Source organism: Indicator indicator, chromosome Z (genome assembly GCF_027791375.1).
Source record: "Indicator indicator isolate 239-I01 chromosome Z, UM_Iind_1.1, whole genome shotgun sequence".
NCBI classification, from domain to species: Eukaryota; Metazoa; Chordata; class Aves; order Piciformes; family Indicatoridae; genus Indicator; species Indicator indicator.
The window spans coordinates 16,784,553-16,811,808 of NC_072053.1; the positions used below are offsets into that span (position 1 = coordinate 16,784,553).

The window sequence follows — 27,256 nt, forward strand, 5'->3', positions numbered from 1 at the left end:
AGCTGAAGATTATTTAGCTCATTTTCTCATGATTGTCTCCTTTCAGCTCCTTATAAATTAGATCCAGCTATTAGCAACAATTGTTATACTTTTCCTGAAATACAGTCTGAGCACGGTTGTGAGAGGGTAATACAATGTTAAGTGCTCCTAACTGAAAGCTGATTCCATATGTGTCTATTATTTTTATAAAGGAATTCCGCTGCTTTCTTCAGTCTTAGTCCCACCAGCCTGCAGTTATTTTGGGGATCATAGGGTCATTTTTCTAGTTTGTAAGTGGAGTGTTCTAATGCTCCAGTTTTCACTCTGCACTGTATGGGGAATCCTCAGATTCTGCAAAGGGAATAAAGGAGATCCACCCCACTGTCAGGACTACTATGCTCTGGACAGTAATCTGCATCTTTTCACGGAAATAACTAGGGCTTTGCAAATTGATTAAGAGCTAAAAATTCTTTGTCAGTAATAGAAGGGCAAGGAAGCCAGAACTTTTCAGATCTCTTCCAGTTTGTTCCAAAAGCCCCCTTAGTTTATGGAAATTACTCTTCCTCTCTCTGAACCAGTTTTCTTCTAGCTGAGTGTTAGTAATACTTTTCCCTGCTCTAGTGGTGCATAAGACCCTTTGAAGTGTTGATAATTTCTGCACTGTGGCACAAATTCATAAAAGCACCTATCTGCCCTTAAACCTTACATAAGAGTTCAGTGTGCCTATCAGTGACCATTAAAAGCAGAGCGGGAATTATGGGTCCAGCTTTGCCTTAAGATATCCTCAGTCTGTGGATGATTGGACTCTGGAACAGAATAACCAGGACCATGTTTAATTGTTACACTTTCTCAATGATCACCTTTATTGTCCAGTTCTGCGAATGGTATCCATGCAACTTTTCTTACGTTCTTTTTCTTCTTCCAGGATGTGCTTTTGTGAAATACTCTTCACATGCGGAGGCCCAAGCAGCCATCAATGCCTTGCATGGTAGCCAGACAATGCCGGTGAGTAGCTCTGTAACACAGGCAAGTGAGGATTAGTCCAGCCTTTGTTGCCCTGTGGCTTGACTGAGAAGAAAGGATGATTTATCTATGCTTTGCAACTCATCTTCCAGGAAGGATGGATAATAACTCAGCCACACAGAGCTTTGGATGTGCTTGGATAATCAGCTAAAGGGCCAGGATGACGCTGTCATTTCACATAGGTGTAGAACCTGAAGGGATGCTGTGTTCCATCACCAGCTGTTTTGATGACCTGAAAAAAAAGACATATGGTCCACAGATGCCGAAAACATAGGGTTAAACTTACCATGCATGTAACCTCTCAAGTTCCAGAGAGATAAATCAGGCAGAAACTTGTGCCTAAGAGTTTCTTTGTTTTCCTCCCCAAAGAGTCCCTGCCTCTAGGTGAAGGATAAAGAACTTTTTGAAAGCATTCAGTAGAGAGCAGCAAGTTCACATCATGGCACTAGAATCCAGAAACAAATCACAGTGATGAGTGCCTCTCACTGCTACTACAAAAGAGCCTACCTAGGCATAAGTATGATCTCTTACATCCGATATTTGAAAGACTGTCAGAACTACTGGCTCTTACAGGAAACATTTGAAGGATCATTCCACTTGAACAACTATCTAGTAATAAGGGGGTTTGGGCCTGATAGTTCAGGAAAGTAGAACTGGAGATGCATTTTCTATGCAAAACTATGTTTATGTGCCATCATTCAGACTCAGAGGAATGTAAGACATTCCACCATCAGCAAGGAAAGACAATTTGGTCCCATACGTTTTGGCTTATTATAATAGTATATTATTTTTATTACTAATCATTCATTCGTTATAACGTGGAAGGCTGAGAAGCATGCCAACAACTTGGAAAGGATACAAGAAAGCTCAACAAAGAATATCTACGAGCCTAAAATTTCTATTTCAGTAAGAGGCTCTAATGTAAATTCATTAATTTATCCAAATAAATTTAAAGTGGGCATGGCAGATTGTATCTAGATATTTGCAGGGCCTCAAATAGAAAATTCTTTACAAGGGGAAAGGTTTCTAAAAGTAGCAAATTATCAAGATTTCATTTTTTGGTACCCCATTTTAGACAAATCAGTTTTAAAAAAATAAATGTTTACTAGTGATACTACTGAAAAAATTCCCAATTGAAGTATTATGGGGTTCTTTCCTGACATAGGTCAGAGTCTGATGACGTTCTTTTAAACTTTGACTCAGAGTGATACTGTCTATAAACAGACATAAAGAACTGCAGTTCCATAGGATTTGGAACCACAAAAAAGGTCTTACAAACTCATGTGACAGAGGTGAGAGATAGACAGGAGAAAAACCAAGACAGACAAAACCCAGGGAGAGTTGAAGATTTCATCTACGTCTAGTTCATCCTTTCCTAGTTATCCTTCGTTCCTTTAAAACACTTTAGGTAAGAAAGACAAAAAAAAAAAATCATCTCTTGACCACTTGGGAGAAAATATCTGTTCCATCCTGCTGACATCAACAATTGATCTTAGGATGTGCAAAACAATGAATGATTTGGCCATTTAATGGGTCAGGGGTTTATGGGACTGTTTTTCCTGTTGACTTTTTTTACCTCTAATTCCTGTTATAGAAATGTTCTTGAACAATCAGATCTGGACATCTGAAAAAAGATCACAATTTAACCCTTACTTAGATGCAAGTGCCAAGCATAATCAAAATTAACAAATTTCCATGACTTGGCTGAACTCTAGCAACAATTCACAAACCTAATCTTAGTTTACAGATAAAGCGAGTAGAAAATTATTTTTACCCTCTTCATTATAAGATATGTGGTGTTGTCTTGTATCCCCCATGAGCTATGAGCAGGCACACGGGCAGTTACTGTGGCTCAGCAGAGTAGTGAGGATCTGTAGAGTGACCACCACTTGATCAAGAAATGGAGCACACACTGCTTTCTCCACAGAGCCTTCAAATTTCTAAGATGCTTTGAATGAGGTGGGCCAAACCCTGTAAGTGAACCGTGTTCCAGTTCTCATTTTGATGGTACTTCATAGCACACAGGTTCTTTCAGGATGTAGATGTTCACAGAGAAATGCAGCCATCTCGTGGTGAGATGGTGATGTAGCCCTTGTCCTTGGAAAGGAGGGTGCACCATTAAGACTGGCCTCATTTGTCCAGCTGTGATCAGTGAGCTCAAAGTTGTTCCTGTGGTTCAGCCAATTTAAATGTCTCTTGCCTTGTCTTCGTGTACTACCAATGGGGCATCCATCATCATTCTTGTCAGGTCTCGAGTCATTCGTTCCTGCAGCACACTCCTGTTTCTCCACAGCTGTCAGGATTATTGCTCTGCTGTGACTTCCTGTTCACACAACATATGTTGCCTAATAGTTTCAAAAGGCAACTTTCTTTTATGAAAGTTTTTAAATATTTTTAATTTTCTATTAACCTTCCCTTGGACTGATGCCTGACCACCATCATCACAAGCTCCCTTCTCTGTGCAAGGCACTTGTTTCTTCTAAGCGCCCACCGAACAGGTCTACAGCTTTCCAACTTTCACACATTCAATTATTTCTAGAAAAAAAATTCCCAAAATCCCTTACTTTCCAGCAGGCCCAGAATTCCTTCTGCATTCACCTACCAAGACAGCTTTCAAAGGCCTTTCAAATTATATTGCCTCTTGACTCCTTTATGATAGTGTTCTACCTTACCTCCATGTCCTTCCTTATGAGTGACCACAATTTTCACATACTTTCACATGTATTAACAATGAATATATAACATGTACTTTTGGGTTTGATTACTTTGTCTCCTTCTGTTTCTCTTCCCTGTCCGCAGGGGCATATAAAGAGGTCTCTTCATGAGATCGTTGTCCCTTCCTTATCCATGTCTCGTCCCTGGCAGCATTATCCAATACATATTCAACTACTGCTTTCATAGTGACAGTTTACAGACCCAAATTTTCTAATTCAGGACTGACTCCCGTCCAAATTAAAATCTGGCCTTGTCTTTACAGCATCTTCTAGCTGTCAGATCAAGCTCAGAGGTATGTATAAAACAGAGCTCTTGAATTTCTCCTCCCAAACCCTGTCTCTTGTCTCTTCCACCTCCATTCTCAGTCACCGTAAACATTGTCATCCTACCAGTCAGTCTTGCTCCTTCTTAGGCATCATCTTCAGCTTGATTTTCTCCTTCTCTCCATGTTTTTATATCCAGGTGACAACTAAACATTGAAGAGCCAATCTGCATAACACATCTAACACATCTAATATATGGCCTTGTCTATCTACCACCCCAGAATAAACTCTCCTCCACACATACATCATGCATATCCAAATAGCACCTTTAGCCTACCCAGAAGAACAAGGGGTTAAAAGCTATGCTACTTTTGCACCTTTTCCACCATCTCACCAACTGTGTTACCTCAGAATTTATTTTGTTATGAATTAATTCCTGAAAGGGGCTAGAACAGTACTGTTATATACACTTTCTGCATAGAGGTGAGAAGTGAAGAGTGTGACTAATTTTATTTAGCATTAACAGTCTAAAAGTTGGTATCCTACTCTAAACATCTTGTAGGTTTCCAACAGAAAGAACAGAGATATTTCTAGATAATCATGCATTCTTCGCTTTATCTATCAATGCTGGCATGGGCTAAATCATCTGGGCATGCTTATCCCTTCCATTACTTTTATGGAGATCTGAAAAGGGCATTAGAATCAATACCTGAAGTAGGACTTGTCTCACCCAGGTTGGGATAACCAGGATCTAAGGAACAGTGTCTGAGGTAGTCATCTAAGTCATTTAAGTTTCTATTGTAATCAGTAGAGAGAAACAGATACTTCTGGAGGAATTTTATTTTACAGAAATAGATTTTGAAGCCTGTCAAACCAAAACCCACTAGAAGTGTGGCTCTTAGTTGATTTTAGATATCAGATTCCTATGGTCTGCCATTTCCAAAAGAACAGTTCTTCACCTGGGGTGCAACTTAGAACAGTAAAGAACCCACACTGCTTCAAAACAAAAGCTAAAAGAACTTGCTTCCTGTTTTAGAACTCACAGCTGTCTTTGCTCACCAGTGATACTTTTGCCACTCTGAAATCCTTCTGCTGCACTTGTCACTGCCACAGTACTCTTGCTGGAGCTAAAGATTTACAGTGACCCTATACCTGCTGACAGTAGTCAACTACAAGTTAGGTATTAAAACTGTTTACTTGGCCTCTTGTCTGATGGTGATTCCTTCTACATAACACAGACATAGTTTATGACTGCCTGACTGAGCTGTGGAGGCATCTGTCTCCCTGATGAATTTGCAAGAAGCTGCACTGGATATGCAGATTTGGGTGGACACCTGATTTCATGTCCAGTGTGAGGTGAGCTAAATTAGTTCTGAGTATCTGCTGCCCAAATAAAGCAATTTGGGATTCAGAAACCAAGCATCCCACATCTGACTAGTCTAATTTCTGCCATTAGATGTGCTGTGAACTTGTCTAACACACTAATTGTCAACATTACTTTCATTCTATATCTTTATTTAATTAATGAACTTTAAGGCCATTAAGATTTCCAGAATCCTATAAGGTGGATTCCACCACCATACAGACCAGGTCTTCTTTTGTTTTATTATAGCAGTCTGCAGCAGGTTGCTCAAATCAAAGCATTTATTCTGTGTCCAGGCAATAGCACTGAACAGATGTCTATCTTTCATATTTAACTCAGTTGAACTTAAAAAAAAAAAAATTCATTAACTTGATGGCTTTCAGTTCAACATTTTTATGTGCAGCTCTTAGGAACATCAATGATGAAGAATAATAACTAAAATTTCTGTACAGAAACCACATATATCAATTTATGGCATTATTGCTCAGTGTTTCTAGATGATACAACAATTAAATCTCTAATTATTGTAGGGTTTTTTTATTTATCAATAAAGTATGAGTGACATACCTTGAACAAGGATGTTTTCAGCCTCTACCCTCCATGTTCTTTGGAAGTCCACCCATACCACCAAAATTTCCAGCCAAACATGACTGACACTCAGATGTAAGGTTTCTCTTCTTGTTGTATAAAACATGCATCTACCCTCTTATACAGTGAGATTTTTACCATTATTTAAGCTAGAGCCTTTTTTTTACCTGTTTAGTTTAACAAGTGAGAGTCAGTTAGAATCAGTTTGGTTGGAAGAGACATTTAGGATCACCTGGTCCAGCCATTAACTTAGCACTGTCATGTCACCACAAAACCATGTTCCTCAGCATCATACCTACACATATTTCCAGAGACGGCAATTCCACCACTTCCCTGGGCAGCCTCTTCCAATGCTTGACAATTATTTTTCATAATATCCAACCTAAACCTCCTCTGATGCAATTTGAGGCCATTTCCTCTTTACCTATCACTTGTCACCTAGCAGGACAGACTGACACCCACCTTCACTACAACCTCATTTCAGTTAGTTGTAGAAAGCAATATATTCTCCCCTCAGCCTCCTTTTCTCTAGGCTAAACAACTACAGTTTCCTCAGCTATTTCTCAGATGTTTTATGCTGTAGAGTCTTCACCAACTTTGTTGTCCTTCTTTGGACATGCTCCAGTCCACTCAATGTCTTTCATGTAGTGACAATCCCAATATTGAACACAGTACTTGAGGCGTGATCTCACCAGTACCAAGTACAGCAGGATGGTCACTTCCCTAGTCCTGCTGACAAATCAGAATGCTGCTAGCTTTCTTAGCCACCTGGGCACACTGCTGGCTCATATTCAGCTGTCTGTTGACCAATACTCTCAGGGCTGTTTCTACCACACAGATTTCCAACCACTCTTCATGAAGCCAGGAACACTGCTTGGGGTTGTTGTGACTCAAGTATAGGAACTCACCTTGTCGAATCCCATATCAGTGGCCTTGTTCCATTGTTCCAGCCTGCTCAGATACCTCTGTTGGGTTTCCCCACCTTCAAACTGATGACACCTAACTTGGTGTCATCTGCAAACCTACTTAATCCCTTGTCCAGATCACTGACAAAAATATTAAAGAGAACAGACTTCAGTACTGAGCCCTGGGGATCACCACTTGAGACTGCCTGCCACTTGTGACTGGACGTCAATTAAATATGAGGTTATGAAAAATTGCCTAAAGAAACAAGTGCCATTATCAGTACCTAATTTGCAGTTGACCTCATTCAAAGTAATGGCAAACAGGGCAGCAGTTCTCATCTTTCTGGCTTTAGATTCTTAGATATGTCATAAATGAAATCAGCTCCATTTCATGTTTATAACTGCTAGTATTATTTCTGTGTGTTTCTATGGTGCAGTTACAACTTTGCAAAGCACTGTGAGGTTGACTTCAGACACCATCCCACTAAGAAAACTGTCCAAGTAGCTGTTCTTATTCCCTGTCAATATAGCAGAGGAATATTTAGGTGAATTAGGGATACAGGAGAAAGCAGTGAGATTCTGCAGAAGGAGATCTGAGATGGTGGAGAAAAGAAAGAAAATAGGCCTTCGTGGGCATGATGAAGTTGTAGCCTGAGTGTCTCACTTGCAGAATGGCAGGGAAGCAGCTGGTTTTATGTGTGCGCACTGGCACCAAAGAGCTGAGTCGGCAAAATCTGCCTGGGAGGAGCAGCGTGGCGGCTTCAGTGAGTGGGGGGCCACAATGCCATAGATCAGCTGAGGAATTTTTAACAATTATTTTGATATAAACAGCTCTGAACTTGAGGAGCTCCATGTAAATGGGAAGCAGTGGGGCTTGTAATTAGATTTGTGTACACTTTCATAAATTGCTGGGAAACATCAAAGCCGTGATAGAAGGCCGTGGTGCACTTTATTTCCTTCTTCTGTTCTTCTGTTAATTGAATGGTTGATGTGTGGATAGGAAGTGTTGGCTTCGCAGAGTACTATTTACAGTACCGCTGACAGCTGCACTGTGAAAATTAACAGGAACAGAGCAGCCTCTGTCACAGCTCTTCCCATGAGGGACTTGCTTCAAATTGGATCATATCTTTCATAGGGAAACTTTCCTCATCTCTTCTCCCTTCTTTGCAAACATGCACACACATCCAGCTGCACAATTCTCTTCCTCCAGGCACATGGCAGCCTTTAGTTCTCAGAAGGTAGGTTTGTCACTTCCACAAAGTTGGGGGAGTTCTACTACAGTTCCAAACTCATAGCATACTCCACTTCTGGCAAGATAATTTGTCAGGAAGTCATTCAAATATGTGAGTCGTGTGTGGAGCCACAGCTTTCTGTTTGCAGGTCACCTCAACAGGAACATGCTCTTCACCCTTTTAGAAACTCCAGCAGATTTTCTCTCAGACCACTACTGTTGTAAATGCAGCATTGTGTTGATCTATTCTGAAACTGCTGTGTGCTAAGCACCTCATAAACCTCTTACAGAAAAGTTCTCACAATCAGTAATTTATAAACTAAAGGCCAAGTCTGACCTAGCTGAACCACATGGTCAAAGTATAAAAATTGAGGCCATCTGTAGTCTTAGCATCTACACTTCTCTTACATTGATAGAGACTAGCCCTTCGGAGAGACATATGCATCTTCAGTAATTGATGTTTTAGAACAGGTACTCAAAATGGCTGCAATTAGGCCATCCAAATGTCTCTCTAAGAAGATAAGACATAAAAGAAAAGCAAAAGAAGTAGCAATAAAATATCCGGGAATGAACTGGTCTTAACAGAAATTGGTATTTTTGGCCTGTTTGTATTCAAAAGAGAAGTACTAACCAACTAATAGTTGAGCATCCAAATCTTAATATTTATTTGAATCTGGAGGGGAAAAATAAATTAATAAGGTCAAACTTGAGGCCATCAGACCAGTCCCCCGCTTTCCAAGGGTGTCTTCAAAATATCTGGGTAACATAAACAGATGGTTAGACAAACCCAAAGTACAACTAGATAACAAACAGACCCACAATTCAGAGTATCAATTAACCAACAAAATTTACTCTCATTCAGATTCCATCACAGACTCAAGTTTTCAGTTAGGCAAAGCTGCTTTCTGACTCAGTAAAGGGACAGAGAGATGCTGACTCCTTTAGACAGTTGGAGTAAGTAGGAAAAGGGAAAGTCATTAGGCTTCGATTTTACACGAACGCATTAACATAAAGAGGGGACTTTCCAGGTGAAAGTTGATGAGAGTCCAGCATCTAAATGCCCTTCATGCCCTGCAGCTGAATTCGCCCTGAAGTTACTTACTCCAAAGTCACAAAGTCTTGGGTAGATTATTATTAGGGCAAGTCCATGTATTCAGATGAATGCAGATGGCTGAGGCCTTGTTTTACTCTGTTGATGTTGGAGAGGATGATGGAAGAGAATGAAGATGCCAAATCAAACCATTTCTTTTTCCTCTCTATTCTTATCTTCTGCTCTCTAAGGAATGTGCACTCCATTCAATGTCTTTGTGTAGCACACTGACTGGCTGTTTAACTTAGGGCAAGACACAGCATACTCATTCCTTCCATCAAAAGCAAACAAATAACAACAACAACAACAAAAACACAACTAAAAAACTCCCACCACATTAGAAACCCATTCATAACTCAGTAGCAGTTATTCCAGCCCTCCTCATAGTAATGAATGAGTTTTCTGAATACACTTCCTAAACACCATTTATAAAGTCACGTGTTTTCCTTTGGGATGAAAGCAATAATGGATGTGTAATACCTGGATGTTAATTTGTAGTCATTTATTCCATCAAAATCCAATGGCTTTTGATAGGTCAGCCTCATTTTCCTCTGGGATTCAGGCTCTGGCCAGAGGCAAACGGTTCATAGACCATTCCACTCCACGTCTTAATAGACTGTATCTGTCTATTTGTTCTATCTGTCTGCAACTGGCAAGACGAAGCAAAAAATTTGTGCCCCAGATTCCCTCACTGTCCATCCCAAAGACCTAAAATCTCTTTTGATTGCTCTTGAACTATGGGGTCATAATTTCCTCTCTAACAAGAGAGGATCTGTCTGGCCCCAAACCAGCACAACATGGAAGGTCAGTAACAGGTAGTAGTCTGAGGGCTGTACCAAACTGAGTAATTCTAGTAATATCCTTAATGTGGGAGGCAGCATGCGTCCCTGTGAAAATGGTCTGCTCAGCATATCAGACTCTCTGTGTCCCTTTCCTTTGCTAGGACAGATTACTCAGATAATAGCTTTCATGGGACTCTGTGCTGCAGCTACAAAACATTTTTGAATAGTAATTTATTAAAGCAAAATTTTAAAAAAATCATGACAAGTTATCGTGTGTTGCTGCAAGAATATTTTTAGTGAAAGTATATTTTTAGTAAATAAAGAAGTAAAACTTATCTTCCAGACTGTGTGAAAGAGAAACATATATATTTTCTTTTGACTACTGGACTTGAAGGTTTTTTTCCAGATTAAAAAAAAAAATAAAATTATTGCTTTCATGTTCTTAAATAGCAGGTAAGAAATTCCAGTCTGTCAATATAACAACACTTTCTAATGCATTAAGGAAGGTAAATTATTTTGTGAAGACTTTTACTATCCATATATCAAGCTAAAAAATGCAGAGCTGCCTAAAGGATCCTGCGTTGAAGTTTAGGTTGTTTGAATATCTTGCTTTGACTTGAGGGACATCTTTAATACACAGGCTGTATATCAAGTTCCTTCTAATTATACCTGGGTACAGTGCCACCAAGAGTTAACAGTTCTGTTGACCTGTGGAAAGCAATAACTTTAGCTTAGAGAGATATCTGCTAAGTAGTGTTTGGACAAGTAAAATCTAAAGGAAGCTTGACTCCAAATAAATTGCATCTCTGAAGAACTGTGATTGGAAATACCTACAGGAACTTTCTCTGCTTAGACATTACATGAAGAATCCCCTCTACCAAGGAAGCATTATCAAAGGGTTTGTCCCTCCAGACTGGATGAGTGCCTCCTTTTGCTGCTCCATCTCTGTTACTTTCATCTTGAGTGTGTCTAAACCAGCTCTCAGGACTGTACAGTGGAAATCATTCCTGGTGACTGCTGTGCTACTGATCTTTCAGATGAGACATGAAGCCTTGAGCACAGAGAAACAGAATACTTTGTAAGAGGGGTGAGATGTTAGTCCCAGTCTTCTGGCCACCTTCCAGCATGAGTAATTACACGTCTGCCTAGGTAAAATTCCCTCTGTTGTACAGTTTTAATTGGACAGTAGTTTGTTTTTATCTTGTCTAAAATCCCAGGTTGGGGGGAAACCCCCACTGGCTAATTCAGCAGATCTATTATCAGCAGAGTTGCAATAGCATTTCCAAACAAAAAAATAAAAAGAGTAAATTGGGTTTGTTTTCAAATGTAGGAGGCATAATACCAAATTGCCTCATCTGCCAGAGGCCAAAGCAAAGAAACCCTCCTTTGTCTATTGGTCCCTAAAATCAAGGATCCTTGTGTGAATCCTGCTCCCTAGATGATCCTGCTCTGGAAGACTGGTTGGGCTCAATGATCTCTAGAGGTCCTTTCCAACCCCTAACATTCTGTGATTTTGTGAAATGCTACCCTGAACAGATTACTGAAGGTCAGCATACTCCTCACTCTGCTTTGAAGTCACAAAGGCAGTGTTAAGGCAAAATTTCTAACACCAGCAACTCTATTCATGTGTTGACACTCAACATGTGTTAAGAGAGGTGGCCTAACTGCCTAATTAAGAAGTACCTAGGACCATATATTCTTTTGAGCATCTTAGCTGGTGCAGATAACTGACATTTTGAAAGGTACTTAATAGGATATGCACATTCAATCTCTCATACATAAGAGCTTTAGTCACTGGAACTTTTATACAGGCTTTTTAAAAAATATTTTTGGGCTAGAAACTTCAACTGGCTCCATTTGAGCTAACCAATATATGAAAGTCCACCTGTACGAAAGAGATACCCTTGTAGTCTTAAGTATATGCTTACCTCAGTAGTACATTCACCAAGCTTGAAGTGAAACATGATTCAATGGCTTTGGCAAATTAGGACAAAAGTCATTAGTTTAGCAGGAAAAAGATCTTTAACCATCTGCAGAGGTCAGTAACCTACTGAGTCAGAGGAAATTTATGAAGCTGAAAGGAGAAGAAAATTCAGGTACATATTCTGCAAGGAAACATCTTTACAAAAGCGTTTTAATGAATATTGTGTAAGGAAGAAGTAACTTTCCCTGATGTCATGCCATATTATTCGGTCTTCTGAAAATCTTTTACTTAATTTAGTATGTGCTCCATTTGGGAGGCTGTAACTAATAGGAAACAGTCCCAAAAACAAGGCAAAAATTTGTTTTCCTTTGCCTTTAAATGAAATATCAATGGATGGATATTTTATTTTCAGTTGAATATGAAATTTCACAAGCGACCTGTCAAGCTACCGTTTTCAAGAATGACTTTATTTCACACGTTAAGACAGGCTGGAAAATTAGTTTTTCCCACAGAGGACTCTGATTAGGGATTACAAAGTGAGTGTGGTACAGAGTGATTTTTCTTCCATCTTTTCCTTTGCCCTGCCAGACTGGTGAAGCTCTGACTCTGCTGACTAAGGAGAGCAATTCATCGCTGCACATGGGAGGGGGACAGGGAGCAAAACAGTCATGCTCCGTAGAGTTGCTGGCCCAGGAGAGAATAGGGAAGGCGTAATAATACTTAGCCCTTACATTATTCTTTTCATCAGTAGTCATCAAAGTACTTGAAAAAGGAGGTTGATTTGATGGGAAGGGAGATAAATGTCAATTCTAAGTAGCCTACTGCAGAGGTGTCAGCAAGAATGCTCACTTTCGTAATTGTCTCTTTTGACGGTGGATGTGTAGGGTAGAGTAATAAACAGTTTCTTTACTTGGTAAAATGCAGAATTAAAGAACAGATCTCAAAGTACATTTTAACCATTATAGATTTACTCACTGTAACCCTCTTGTGGGTTCACAAAATGTAAGGTCTATTCCAACAACCAAAGAGAGCAAGTGGAAGATTATTTGTTATTAATAAATGAGCAAGCAGACTGGACCTGTTGCTTTTGTCAGCAGACAATAATTGATTTATACCATGGTTTAACTGCTTGAGGAAGTAATAAATAGTCCAGATGAAGGATTCTGGAACTTTTAACCCATGGAAAATCTAGTCCATTATGGGGCATTTCTGAAGTTATTCAGTGGATTAGTTGGAGCCACTGAGCAGAAGCAGTTTTGTTCTTTTGTATTTGAACAGCACTGTTTGTCTTCTCTGTTAAAAATCCTGTGTTGCGTTACTGCCTGATTCACTTTGGGTCCCGTGAAAGGGGTGCACATGAGGAACTACATACAGAAAGCATCAATCCCAAGGTCTATCACAGTGTTACAGAGGTTGGAAGGGACCTCAAGAGACCATCGGATCCAACACCCCTGCCAAAGCAGGATCACTTAGGGTAGTCTGCACAGGAACACATCCAAAGGGGTTTTAAAAGTCTCTGGAGAAGAAGACTCCACAACCCCCCTGGGGAGCCTGTTCTAGTGCTCTGTCACCCTCACTGTAAAGAAGTTTCTCCTCATGTTGAAGTGAAATCTTCTATGTTCAAGTTTGAACCCATTGTTCCTTGTGTTATTGCTGTGAACCACTGAACAGAGCCTGGCGCCCTCCACTTGACTCCCACCCTGCAGATATTGATAGACATTGATCAGATCCCCTCTCAGTCTTCTCTTCTCCAGACTAAATAGCCCCAGGGATCTCAGTCTCTCTTCATAGGGGAGATGCTCAAGTCCCCTAATCATCCTTGTGGCTCTCCATTGGATTCTCTCCAGCAGTTCTCTGTCTCTCTTGAACTGGGGAGCCCACAACTGGACACAGTATTCCAGGTGTGGTCTCACCAGGGCAGAGTAGAGAGGTAGAAGAACTTCCCTAGACCTGCTGGACACACCTTTCTTGATACATCCCAGGATCCCATTGGCTCTCTTGGCCACAAGAGCACATTGTTGTTCCATGGAGAACTTGCTGTCCATCAGCACTCCAAGGTCTTTCTCTGTGGAGCTGCTTTCCAGCAGGGCAGCCCCTAACCTGTCCTGGTGCCTGTTGTTATTTCTCCCCAGATGTAGGACCTTGTACTTGTCCTTATAAAACTCCATGAGGTTTGCCTGTACCCAGCTCTCCAGCCTGTCCAGGTCACACTGGATGGCTGCACAGCCTGACAGGTGTCAGCCAACTCCCCCAGTTTTATATCATCAGTGAACTTGCTGAGGGTACTCTCAATGCCCTCATCCAGGTCGTTGATAAAGACATTGAACAAAACTGGACCCAGTACTGATCCCTGGGGGACACCACTTGCCACAGGCCTCCAAGCTGACCCTGTGCCATTGATGACAACCCTCTGAACTCTGTTGTAGAGCCAGTTTTCAATCCACCTCACTCACCAGCCATCTATGTCACATCTCCTGAGCTTTTCTATGAGGGTGTTATGGGAGACTGTATCAAAAGCTTTACTGAAGTCAAGATATGTGACATCTACTGCTCTTCCCGCATCTACCTACTTGGTCATAACTTCATAGAAGGCTATAAGATTAGTTAGATAGGATCTCCCCTTGGTAAATCCATGTTGGCTACTCCTGATAACCTTCTTGTCTTCGATGTGGTTAGAGATGATTTGCAGGATGAGCTGCTCCATCATCTTTCCAGGGATGGATATGAGGCTGACTGGTCTGTAGTTACCTGGCTCCTCCTTCTTGCCTTTTTTGAGGACTGGAGTGACATTTACTTTCTTCCAGTTGAGAGGCACCTCTCCTGTTCTCTATGACTTTTCAAAGATGATGAAGAGAGGTTCAGCAACAGTATCAGCCAGCTCTCTCAGCACTCATGGATGCATCCCATCAGGTCCCATGGATTTGTGTGTCTTGAGATGGTATAATCCCAAGGTCAATTTCCTTGTTCAAGCATAATGTGGCATCACTACTGGCTACTTAGTCTTAACCACTTCCATATGCATCTCATTGCAAAGCACTCTTAAAAAGAATAATTTTCTTTTTTTTTTTTTTTCCTTTTTTTTTTTTTTTTTTGGTAATATTTGTTTTAACTTGTTTCTGTTTGTCGGTGGTCTTTCTGTCCTGTGTACAACAGTGATGTTCAAAGAGGCCTGAAGTCCTGCTGTGAAAGGCAACCCAGAAAAACATCTCATAAGAGGCAGTCTTAGATCCCATTGGGTCAATTGGATGCTGTGCATTCACTGTGACTCACATCGGCAGGGAAGAACACTCCAGGTGCAAGAACTTCATGTGGAGATTACCCTTGGTTTCATAATACCATGTACAATAATAGCTTAGTTTTCAACAGTATGAGGCATCTGCAATTTCCTGAGGCATCTCTCTGTCTCTAAGACTTCCAGTGTAAATAGATATAGAAACAAATAGGGAAGGAAGAAAACAACTTATTTACACTTCCTGTCCTGCTAACTACAGCAGGTCACATCTTCAAAACCTGTTTGCAGAGATGAATGTTCATTCAGCTTATTCAGTTACGAAATTCTCCATGCTGCATTGTGCCCATCATGCTGCAGTCTTTTCTCTGCAATATGTAACAGCAGCTCTGAGCACAGCCCAATCTGTCGTGGACCACTGCCTCCCTCCAATACAGCTACAAATAAGTTTAAATCATTAGATTCAGGTTACCAAACAGTCTCTTGGATCAGAGTTAATTAAATGAGTGTTGAAATCTAATTAAGGACTGGTCCAGGTGATAATTAGCAGGAAATGTATGCATTAAAATATTCATTTGTCGATGAGCTGCAATTAAGAGTGTGATTTGGGGAACAATCAATAACCACATCATGTGATTTTAAAAAACAAAAAGTTGCCTAGCCTTGAGCTGAAATGCAGATTTCTTTTTTCTCCCTTCATTGCTTTCATTTTTCTTTCATAACCTCTGACGACTGTTCTCCACCCTTGAATACGGTGTTCATCTCTTCATCCCTTTGTTTTCCTGAAGTATTTCTTTCAATCACTTGCTCTTCACCACATTGTTTGAGAGGGTTATAGATTTATTAGAGAGAGACTAGCAGGTCAAAAAGAAAGATTCTTTGCCAATGAAAATCACTTCCTCAGAGAACAGGTTGTTAATCCAGAGGAACATGGCTCATTGTGTGGCCTTACATTGTGGGGTTTTTTTAACAAGCTAATTCCTCAAGTCTTTACTCATAACTGAGGATCTGGAGGCACAATTGAATATGTATATCTTGGGTTTATATATATGTATAACCATAGCTGTGGTTTACCATGCTGTTCCAAATTGTAGCAGAGCAACTTTGCTTTCACCAAGACTTTTTTTTTCTGGTTTCAGGTGTGTGTAAGCCAGTTAATAACACTCCCCCTGCTCAATCCCAGACCATCCCATCTCTGCTAGGAAAACGAGGGCCCCACAGAACCCAGGTTCTCTGGCATGAAACTGGTCTTTATCTACTGCTACTGCCAGAGGCTGAGCTGGCAATTTCCCCAGCAAATTCCAGTATATCTAAAGGGAAGTGTACCATGGGAGCACTATGATTTCAGCTGTTTTTTGTCAGTCTCCTGACAGCTAAGCTGCCCATCTCCCCAGGTTCAGTGGCAGCCCAACTCCCAAGGCAATTTTCTGCCTGCTGTTGGGACTGCTGCCGGATCCTCCCTCCCCTACACCTGTCTTTCCCTGGGGAGAGCACACTGTGGGGAATCAACCATTCCATGAAGTTTAGGATGTCTTTGGAGTTACTCAAAAAGTATCTGTGCCTTTCCTTCCCAAGCAGATTTATTTCTTTCCTTCTCTGCCTTTTATTAGAAATTTAAGAATTGCAGCTACTGAGCTTTTGGGTTGGAAAAAGACTTCTTTCATTCCCAAAAGCTCTACATTTTTCACAGACTTCTGCAGCCAGCTCTGTTGATAATCTATATTTCTGCACTGGTCTTCATTGAAGATGTAACCCAGACATTGAAAACCTTTCCTGGAAAAGTGTAACATTAAATGTGGGTTCTTTTTTTTGTGTGACAGCCTCTATTTCCTAGCCTTCATTAAGGGGAAGCTCAGCTCCATCAGGCATTATTTGCACTCCCTCAGTGTTAAAGAGATGTTGCTTTGTGACGAGACATAGTGAATCCTATCTTCAAGGCTGGGCATGAATTTCTCAATGAACATGAGTGCTAGAAGACACAACAGTATTAAAGGGATCTATCTCAGAGGGGCTGGCTTGTATAGAGTTAACACATCTGATGAAAATGAATCAGTTGACATACCTTGTCACATTCATCCAGCCAAAGCACTAACAAAGGTACCTTATTGGGTCAGAAGTTTTCCAATGTATTGAAAGAACTTTTGCAGAGAGAACATTAATAATAATTTGGAAGTTTGGCTTTTGGAGGGAACTAGGAACCAGTCTGCTGGCCTTAGTCATTCACTCTCCAGGGCCTTTTACTTTCTTCTTATGCTCTCAACCTCATGCAAAAGTCACATTGAAAAGTTCTGAGAAGTTGCATGGCAAAAATCAGTGCCAGCTGGATCCCATGATACCAAATGTGTTAGATGTATGGACTACATGAGCTAATGTGTATTAAGATAACTCCCTTGTGTGTCTCCTTTTGTTTTCTGTCCTGCAGGGAGCCTCTTCAAGCTTGGTGGTGAAGTTTGCAGATACAGACAAGGAGCGTACAATGAGACGCATGCAGCAAATGGCAGGACAAATGGGCATGTTCAACCCCATGGCCATCCAGTTCGGAGCATATGGTGCTTATGCACAGGCAGTAAGTATAGACACTGGACATATGCATGTTCACAGTAACAGGAACAGCATCTAGAACTGCACAAAAGCATATGAATGGCTGAGCAGATATCCAGTGATTTTTCCACTAAACTGGTTACACAGTGGGAGCAAACAAAGCCATGCAATTCAAGGTTGTGAGGACACAAATACCTTTCTGTCCCTCACACAGAGAGATGAGAAGGTGGCTCTGCTTCATTTGGCCTGGCTCTTGTTGCACCGTACTTCATTGCAGGTATCTTTGGATTGACCACAGGATAAAATGGCAGTTGTTTACAGAAGAGCTTTTAGACTCATGAAAGCATGCTAAAATGGACAAGCAGACACATATGTACATATATGCACACGTACAGTCCTGGCTCCCAAACAGTAGGACAACAGCACACTGTCAAAATGCATCAGCTATTAAAAGCAGTGTTGCATTGTCTAATTTCAGGTATCCTACTTACATACCAAACCTGGACCATGGGCCCCTGAGAAAATGTGACTCTACAGAGAGCTGGGCTATTGAAGAAGTTCTTGAATGGATGCCTCTGGCATAATTACCTTTCCTCAGACTATAGTTAACAAGGATGTGCAACACAAGATCAGGTTCAGGCATTTCAGAAGTAGAGGTGATCTCTCTACACAGTATTGCCAGGTGACTTTGTTGCATTGTCCGAAGCAGATTTACAGGCAGTGGCAGTGCATCCAGGTGCTTCAAACACTTGATAGTAAAATGTGACCCTCTTGTACTCTGTGATGGATTTGCATAGAGGAGGGAAGTACCATTAATCCTGTTTTTCAGAGTAGCATCTTCCTGAATGAGAAAGGGTTGCATGCCTTGTCTTAGGTATACAGGGTCAATTGAGGAACAACACTCCAGCATACTCCCCTTTACTTCCTCCAGTGCACTGACCACAAGGCTCTGCTTTCTTCCCTGCTTATTTCTTTCTCATGAATCATGGATTTTCCATCACATCCAAATATTTCTCTTTTAACTTGAGGGACATAGAATTTCCATCTTTTATTGAGGGTCCTGTGTCTCACTAGACACTTGGTGCAATTCAGGCTCTTACTGCATGAGCCATGTAATCAAGAGGATGTGCTGTAGAGTTCCAAAGAAGTTGCCCCCTCTCCTTGAAGATGCACCTACTAATGCCATTCTGGACATTTTTCATTTTCTCTCTATATTTAGAGAGAAATTTTTCATATTTCTCTCTATATCTATTGCTCAATAAATTCTACTTTTCCTTACATTTTGCCCTCTTCATTTTTATTCCCAGCCAAAGGCAATCTTTGTCTCTTCCTTTGTCCTCTGCTCCCCTCTTCACATGGAAAAAGAGCTGTCCCATCCCCAGACTGGCTGCATTTAGCTGTCATTCTAGCCAGGGAAGGCTGCAAGAAGAGGAAAAGAGACAGTAAATCACACCTGAGCCCAAGTCAGTGACCAGTAACCTGGCAGAGGGATGCAGCATCTGTGTTCCCATATACCAAAGGAATTAACAGGAGGCAACCAGTCAGCAGCTTATGACAAGTATCTGCAGAGATTGTCAGGCAGGAGATGTGGCTCAGTGTTATGCTACAGGCATCAACAAGGGAGCTGTAGAGGTGGTAAAGACACCAGTGTCCTGATGCTTGTCCAAAAACTCTTCTCAAGTCATTTGAAATCTAGAATATATAATTCTTCTTATTGCCACATGATGTTTATAATGATGTAAAAGAGGATGCAGTCTGCACCTTTACACCACAGAAGTTCGCTCCATCTGTTTGTTACAAGATAATACAGGACATTATGAGGGTAGGTTCTGAGTGACTTTATTACAAAAGGTAGAATGAAAAAAATTCCTGAGTCTGCTCCCACTCCACTTGAAACCAACAAATATTTTTCCTATTGATTTCTTTGAAAGTAAAATTGAACCTATCCTCTGGGAGTTTTTTTTTCTTTCTTTTCTTTTTTCCTTTCCTTCTTTTTTTTTTTTTTTTTTCTTTTTTTTCTGGTGAATATGCTAATAAGGGGGAAAGAAGAAGTTTTAGATCGTGACCCATTCGATATAACTAGCTGATGATACCAACTACCCTGGGGACTTCAGAGCTGTCTAAATGATGGGATCAACTTTCTATATGGTGGCAGTATACCCAGAATGTTCTCAGATGCTGTCTCTCAATCAGCCTCCCTATCTATGTCTCACCATGTCTGTTTCATTTCACAGCCTCACACAGAAGAGAAGGGAACACAGAGGCCCTGTGACGTTCACTTGGTCTCGATTAATCCACTTTGGACTGCTAGCTCCTAGATATCAGGGTGATTGACACCTTACAAATGCCAGCAGGAGATAGAGGGATCGATAAGTGGAGAGGGAAAGGAGGTGGAAGAGGGGATGTAGTTCTATTCATCCTGAACTGAAGTTGAAGAGCTAAGGCAAGTTGAAAGAGGGGAAGGTAAAACAGTGAAAATACAACAGCAGGACAGCAATACAGTTGATGCTGCTGCTACCAGCAACTCCTGCCACATTGGGTCAACTATTTGACCTCCTGGTCTCATTTCCCCACGTACAAATAAAGTTGACGGTCAGATTTATTTATTTTCCCATCTCCCTCAGGGACACAGCTCTCCTTTGTGCTGTCTCTCCAAGCATTTTCACACAAGGATATGACTGTAACACAAATTAAAGAACTACCTCAGTGTTTAGTAGTAAGGCTAGGAGTAGAATGATGCTAGGCTCTCTGATTTGTACTTGTAACCTGTCCTCCCAGCTATAGCACTGCAGTCCAAGCTTGACTGATGTCTCCATAAGCAAGTTCCCAAGCAATCCCATGGAAACTGGTTAATCAATAGTTTTTAATGGTCTGTCCCCATGAAGGAGATTTCCAAATCCCCCAGGCAACAATTTCTTGCTGAATCTCCTGCAGAGAGGCATCACACACATCAATGGGACTGGATTAACTTCTGCAAAAAGATGCCCATGTATCAGGGCAGTCAGTGCAGCAGAAAGCCACACAGTTAGACAGATAGCAGACAGCTGTGTGTTTGCAGACCCAGCATCACCACTTAGGAGAGGCAGCAAGGGTCTCGGTCCATCAGTGTTTGGCTGCCAGTCACTGGTGTTGCCAACAGGGCTGTGTTGGGCCCCAGCTCCTCTTTAAATTACCTTCTTTGCAGATCAGCAAATGGCTTCACACCCTACACTGCCAAACCACTCAAATCGCAATTTAAGCAACCTCAACCTTGCTAGCAGCAATAGCCACATACCAGCTAAGCAACTAGTTCTTGGGTTCACCAGCCACATGGCCTCAGCTTTAGAGATAAAAATCAGGAAGCAGAGGGAATTCTTCCCTGTGTATGGATTTCCCTTCTGTCCTAGTGCACCACCTGTAAGCAAACAGATGAAACTTGGCACTAACATAGTGTGCTGTTTCAGTGATACAGAAAGTCACATCAAATCCACCTCACCTCTTTTGTATGCAGCTCAAGGCAAATTGGGTTTCAGAGGCTCCCAGAGCCCCTATACTAATTTGTTTCACAGATTTTTTATTGTTTTAGGTTTTATTCTTTTCAGAAGTATCTTCCCATATTCATTTAAATTCCCCTTTTATGGAGTGATTATTTATTTTATTTAACACGTGTATATGGCACTAGCCCTTTTTACTGTCTAGTTGTTGTGAATCGACATCAGATGGATGTTGTTAGCTGTTTCTGCAGTCTCAGTTAAGGCCATCTTGAGATACAGAACTGAACTAAACCTGGGAAGAAGGAGACTGATGTTAGCTGGCATTACCTTTTTTTTGCTGACAGATGACTAACATGGTTTCGTGTTGGGTTGGGAGTTGCACTGGATGATCTTTGAGGTCTCTCCCAACCAGATACATTTTATGATTCTGTGAGAGTGAACCTGCAGGTTCAGTGCAGCACAGTGCACCCTCTTAGATCTTGGTAAGTGATAGGGTAGCCAAGACCAAAATCCTGAGCAATAAAAAAACCAGACTATTAATGGTGGTAGTATAGTCCTGGCCCAAACAGGCAACAGTGGCAAAAGTTCCTGCAGGTCTTTCTGTGAAGAAAGTGTCAAATAACTAGCAGCTATTTCATGTCACTGCTGCCCCACCAAGTAGAAAAGGAAATGTACACAGATCAAAAAAGTCTGAGAAGATGAGAGAATGCAGAAGAGCAAAGCAAGAACAAAGGAGGGAGCCTTGGAAAGTGACAGATACTGTATAAATTATTTAATTTTTAAATTATTTAAAATAAGATCAAAGTCATAAATCAAGTTAGCATAAAAAATAAGGTGGGAGTGTTAGCCATGGTCTCCTGGCCAGATTCCAGCCAAGGGAATGATTGTGTCCCTCAAAAGGGGACAGACATAGAATTACTTAAGTAAAAACAGACCTTTCCCAAGCCCTTTCCCATCAGTAAGCCTCGGTTCCCCTCACTCTGAAAACATACAAATGGCTGCAGCTCCTCAATTGCAGACAATAACTGCAACAAATTGGGGAACATTCAGCACAGCAAAGCTCTCAGTCATCATCACAAGTGGTTGCCTTGGGAAGATAGGCCAGCAGTGACTGACCATAAAAGCTTAGGTGCCACCCTCTGCCTCCCTGTCCCATCTCCTGTAGATATGAAAGGATATTTCTGTTAAATGATCTGAGGTAGTGCTTAAGGGAAGAATCATTTCTTCCAATATTTATTCAGTTCATACTGTGAAATTGTTTTGGAAAGATATTTGAAAATATTCAGCTAGCCTTACAAAATCAGGAGGAAAGTATACACTATCTTCTGTTTATAATAGTTATTATATTTAAAAGACCAAAATGGAACAGTATATTTGGTAAGTATTACCTGTCATGCAAATAACTTTGATGTGTTCCAGAAAAGGAAGCTATTTTGAGGCCAAAATGCTTTGTATCAGGACTAATACCATATTTTTGATCACCAGCTCCTTGGTAATTCAGAAATAATGAATATTTGGCTTTGGGGTCTAATTTTTTTTTGTTTTGTTTTGTTTTGGTTTGGTTTTTTTTGTTTTCCCCCACAATTCCCAGGGAGTTAGAAATCCAAAACTATTGTGTGTCAAGCTTTGGAAAGGCATTAAGGCACATGAATCCAGGTGTTGCACATTTGCTTAGTTTTAAAATTAATCTTAATTAAATTTAAATTCTAGTTTCAAACCAGATTTTTGTTGTTGTTGTTCTCAAGAAGACATTAAAAATGTCTAAAGGACTGTTCCGAAGTTTTAACAGCAGATCTTCTGTTTGTTCGAAGACTTGGAATATAGTTAATTTTCCAGTAGCCAGTTAGGTAAAATAGATGTGACTTTGTCAGTTACTTGATCTTACCAAATAAGAGTCTTACTGCCTGATTGATTACTTACCTCTTTTTATCAGAAGGATGCGATGAGGATTAATTCGCTAAGTGTTTCTATAGATTGTTAGAGGTGGGAAGTGTGGGATGCTCTTATTGCTTTTATTGTTATTACTGAATGAGGAACATGAAAAGCCAAACAAAACATCATGTGATTCAGAGACAAGGATAGAAAATAACACTGAAAAAAATGAAAAGGTCATCAGATTGTTTAGAATAAGCACTCTCCAAGGGTAATGACTATGCTATTTTGAACAGAGTACATCAGAAACAATCCTTCTCACTCCTTTTCCCCTTCTTCAGTTTCACATGTACTTCTTCTGATGGTTGGGGATGTAACATCCTTGTCCTATCTCTAGCTGGTGTTTTTGGCCTTGAGATAGCTCCTTCATCTTTCCATGCACCTGTTGCTCCTGTAAGGAAAGAAGAGTATTTATTTTGCTTAAGCTCAGTTGCACAACTTCGCTATCTAAGAGCCATCTGATGCCAGAGGTGGCTATGCAGTTCCCAAACACACCTCCAGCTACACATCCTCACCACATGCCACTAGACTGAGAGTTACCACACAGTGACCCACTCTTGGAAGGAAAACTGACAGTAAGCAGCGTGTTTGTGCTGTATGGTTAGCACTATGCTGGTGTTTTATCTCAGCAACATCAGGCATGTGGCTGTCCTTGGTAGCACCTTAGTGGTGTAAAGGTAGCAAGGAGATGCAGAAAGGGAGCCATACATCAGCAATCTCTTGATTTGGCACAGTAGTGCTGCAAAACTTTACTTATTGCTGTTTTTTATCTTCATCTCCCATGCTGGGATCTATAGCAAGTGTGGGTATCAATCTATCCACTGATGACAGGGATGGCTGAAGTTCAGCCACCTCAAACTGAAACACCAAAGTGTGAGATAAATCATCCTATCTCTCTGTTGACCAGCTGTAACTGAAACCCCTTTCCATGTGTTAGATGTCCTTACCAGTGCATCTCCTACTGCCTGACAAGTTCTCATGTGCTGGGATGGGGCCTGCACACTTTTAGCTCTTGAAGTGCTGTCCATGGGCATGAACTAGTTCAATAGCTTCTCCTGGTCTTCTCAAAAGCTGAGTAGCTGAGCAATAGGAAAGGGCAGGTTAGAAGAAAGAGGGAACAAATCTTTAAAATCGAATGGCAAAAAGCACTAAATGAGGAGGCAAAGATCATGCTAAGTAAAAGAAGCAAAAGGAAGTATGTCTTTTCAGCTGAGGAAGGGAAAGCTCCTCTCTGTCCGCTTGGATCAGCCTGAGATAATAAGGCTGCTACCTTTCTGATTAGTGCTGTGGCCCCAGCCCAGGCATGGAAAATCTGCATTTCAAATGGCATATTTTAAAGTACACAATACCCAGGGGCACTGCTGCTATTGATTTGCCTCTGGTGGGGTCACTGCCTCACTCTCTATGTCTTTATTAACTGGGACCATACACTAGGCTTCTTTCAAAGTGAAAGGAGAGTGGGTGGAACAACTGTCTTCAGGGGGACTTGTGGAAGGAGTAGAGTGACTTTTACTAGGAATGCCTTGGAGGTTTAATACAGGAGAATGGTGACCCTTATAGGACTTGTTCTCTTTTTGTAAATTTCCCTGGAACCACACTGGGGGAAAGAGGTGGGTCTATGCTGTCAACTTCTTTCAAAGTGGTAGACTTCCCATCCTTCCACTCCCATGATGCCACTATGCTTGGCTGGGCTATGATCATCTGCAACTTGGCTGGGAAGGACCCCAATCCTCTTTACCTTTGACCTTTACCCCTGAGCATGTATGACCAGAGAATGAAGGACATTAACAGGAAATATGACTGTAGAAGGGTGACAGGAGTTTTGTCAAGGTTTGAGATGTCCAGACATGGCTGTGACATGTTGTCTGGATATAGGATGTTATACTCTGGAGAAGACTCCATTTTACCCCTACCAGCTGGCAGTGAGGGCTGCAGTGAGGTACATGTCCTCTGGATCATAAGGTACAGTGTTCCAGCTCATTTCACCATGCCAGTGGGATTCCCAGGTCTCCAGGGCATCTTGGCTATCCCCAGAGCAGAAATGGGGTGGTTGCTCCCTGCAGCACATTTACTGTAGCAGAAGCAACTGAATCCCAAATTACAGAGTAGGGCCTTGTTTTACTGCAGTAACTTTTTTACCTTAAGCTAAATTTAATCACTTTGCTCTTCAAGATCTTAAACCGATCTCTGTGGGAGTATGGCCAGTTTTAAACAACTGTTTCACTAAAACCCACCAGGCTCTAGGCTGTAGACCTTGTACTTTCAGTGCTAATAAACAGATTAGGCTATTCTAGTTCTCCTCATAAGGCAAGAGAAAATGCCTTCTTCTTTCTGAAGATCTGTAATAGAAATGCATGACTGACATTACACTGCAAAAAGACCATGCACGCAGCCAAAGTGTATTCTATGAATGCACATCTTCCAGTGCAAATTGATAAGCCCTCTGAATACAAAAGAAGTTCCACACTCAGATTACCTGGTTTACAAACCAGGAAGAGAACATGCCACTGTGGAGTAAACTCTGAACAGCTTAAAGATGCCCATAAGCAGGAGAAGTTACATGAGCCATAAATAATGTCACAATTGATTACTTAGCTCTGCTGTGTGCAAAATGGAGATTGTCTTTGGTGCAGCACATTCATTTGTATTATCACTGGCAAAACGGTGTCTTTTAGATAGAGCCCTGTTCTCTTGTAGCATAGGTGAAATACAAATGAAAGAAAGATTAACACTTTTCTTTTAAATGGCTGGGAACCAAGGTCCAAAAATATCCACCGAGGGCCAGGTAAGGGATGGGAATTATTTCATCTGCCTCTGTTGGTGTGTGCAGCTGAACTGATCACCTGAGGCTCCACAGACAGTCAATAGGGAGAAACAAAGCTGCAATTCATCTGCCCAGAGGCATTTAAGTACAGAAGGGAGACATGAATCTTGGCCTAGACTCCTCTGCCTGTTATTGTGTCAGCTGTAATAGATGACCAGCTCAGAGAAAAGCCCATCTGTATTTAGTTTACGGAATCTAACAGGAAATGCCAAAAACATAGTCCCTTGCCTACCCTAAGAGGGTCTCTGGTACAAATACCAGGCTATTATCTGCCAGCCAGACTGGCCACAGCACACAAATGGCCAGCCATATGTCACTCTGTGTTTCGAGGTGGGTTTGTTCCTGTAGCTCTGGTCTGTTCCAGATAAACAAAAAGAAAGTCAGCGAAGGCAAGACTAGGACTGCCCCCTGCCCTTGCAACTGTGTCCATCTCAGAGAGATGCTTCTTTAATCAGCAAAGCTAAATAAACACACGTCATGCCCATCATTTCTGCAACTGGCCAGTTACATCCCCAGGTGTCCCCAGGTGAGAACACCCAGCACAAAAAATGAGATATGACTCACCTCACCATACTCAACCTTGAAGTCAATCCAGTGTTAAAGATGGATGGATTCCCCCTTCATCATTCACTTCATTGGCATACTTACTAAAATCACCTGCTCAGTGCCTCTCTGGAGAGTAAACTCAAATGATACTTAGAAAAAAAACATGCTCCTGAAGGGGGAATCAGCATTGTGATATAATAGAAAAGATTGTCTAATCACTCTATTAGTAATTTAGAAAACCACAATATCACTAATTAAAATACTAAAGTTTCTTATGCAAAGTATAATACAAAAGGATTAACAATCAAAGGGAAAGCCACCAACATGCCACCAATCAGCATTAGGCTTCAAAAAGTAGTAGTACTCAACTCTAGCATAGAGTTTCATCTGTAGATCTGAAGGCACTCTTACTTGGGGAAGCAGGTGTTCTGTGTCCCTTTTTATTGCTGGAGAAACTGAGGCAAATTTACATAACATGAGTGGTTATAGAGCAGGTCAATGACGAAGCTTTGGTCTCATTACTCACAGTGACAAGGACAATGTCAGCATTGGAATAAGCAGAGTGATTTCAACGTTTTGTTTTCGTATATATGTGTATCAACAGCTAATTTAGATGACATTTCAATATTAAGACAAACAGGGGACAGTCTATTCCCTGCCATGACTTTTGAGGTCTGTTTAATGCTGAGAAGCATGTCTTGCATGCTGCAACAACAGCATCAGAGGGTGATTTCCTGAAGGGAGAGAGAGTGAAATCACAGAGAAACAAAATGGAGATGCTCCAACTCTGGAGACAGCAAAGACACAAGTCACTTTTAAAATCACTACAGAAAAGCAGTTTCCTTCTC

General features: G+C 41.1%; 1 protein-coding gene across 32 annotated transcripts in view; it reads left to right on the top strand.

Annotated features, from left to right (window-relative positions):
- CELF4 (CUGBP Elav-like family member 4) overlaps positions 1 to 27,256 on the top strand; it is a 745,900-nt gene that overhangs the window by 671,366 nt on the left and 47,278 nt on the right. For 22 of the 32 annotated variants that reach the window (XM_054397284.1, XM_054397298.1, XM_054397285.1 and 19 more), the window contains 2 exons: positions 905 to 984; positions 17,515 to 17,658. In XM_054397284.1, the coding sequence (XP_054253259.1) occupies positions 905 to 984; positions 17,515 to 17,658 (224 nt within the window). The remainder of the gene's footprint in view (positions 1 to 904; positions 985 to 17,514; positions 17,659 to 27,256) is intronic. The other 10 variants (XM_054397311.1, XM_054397299.1, XM_054397288.1 and 7 more) reach the window with 1 other exon arrangement.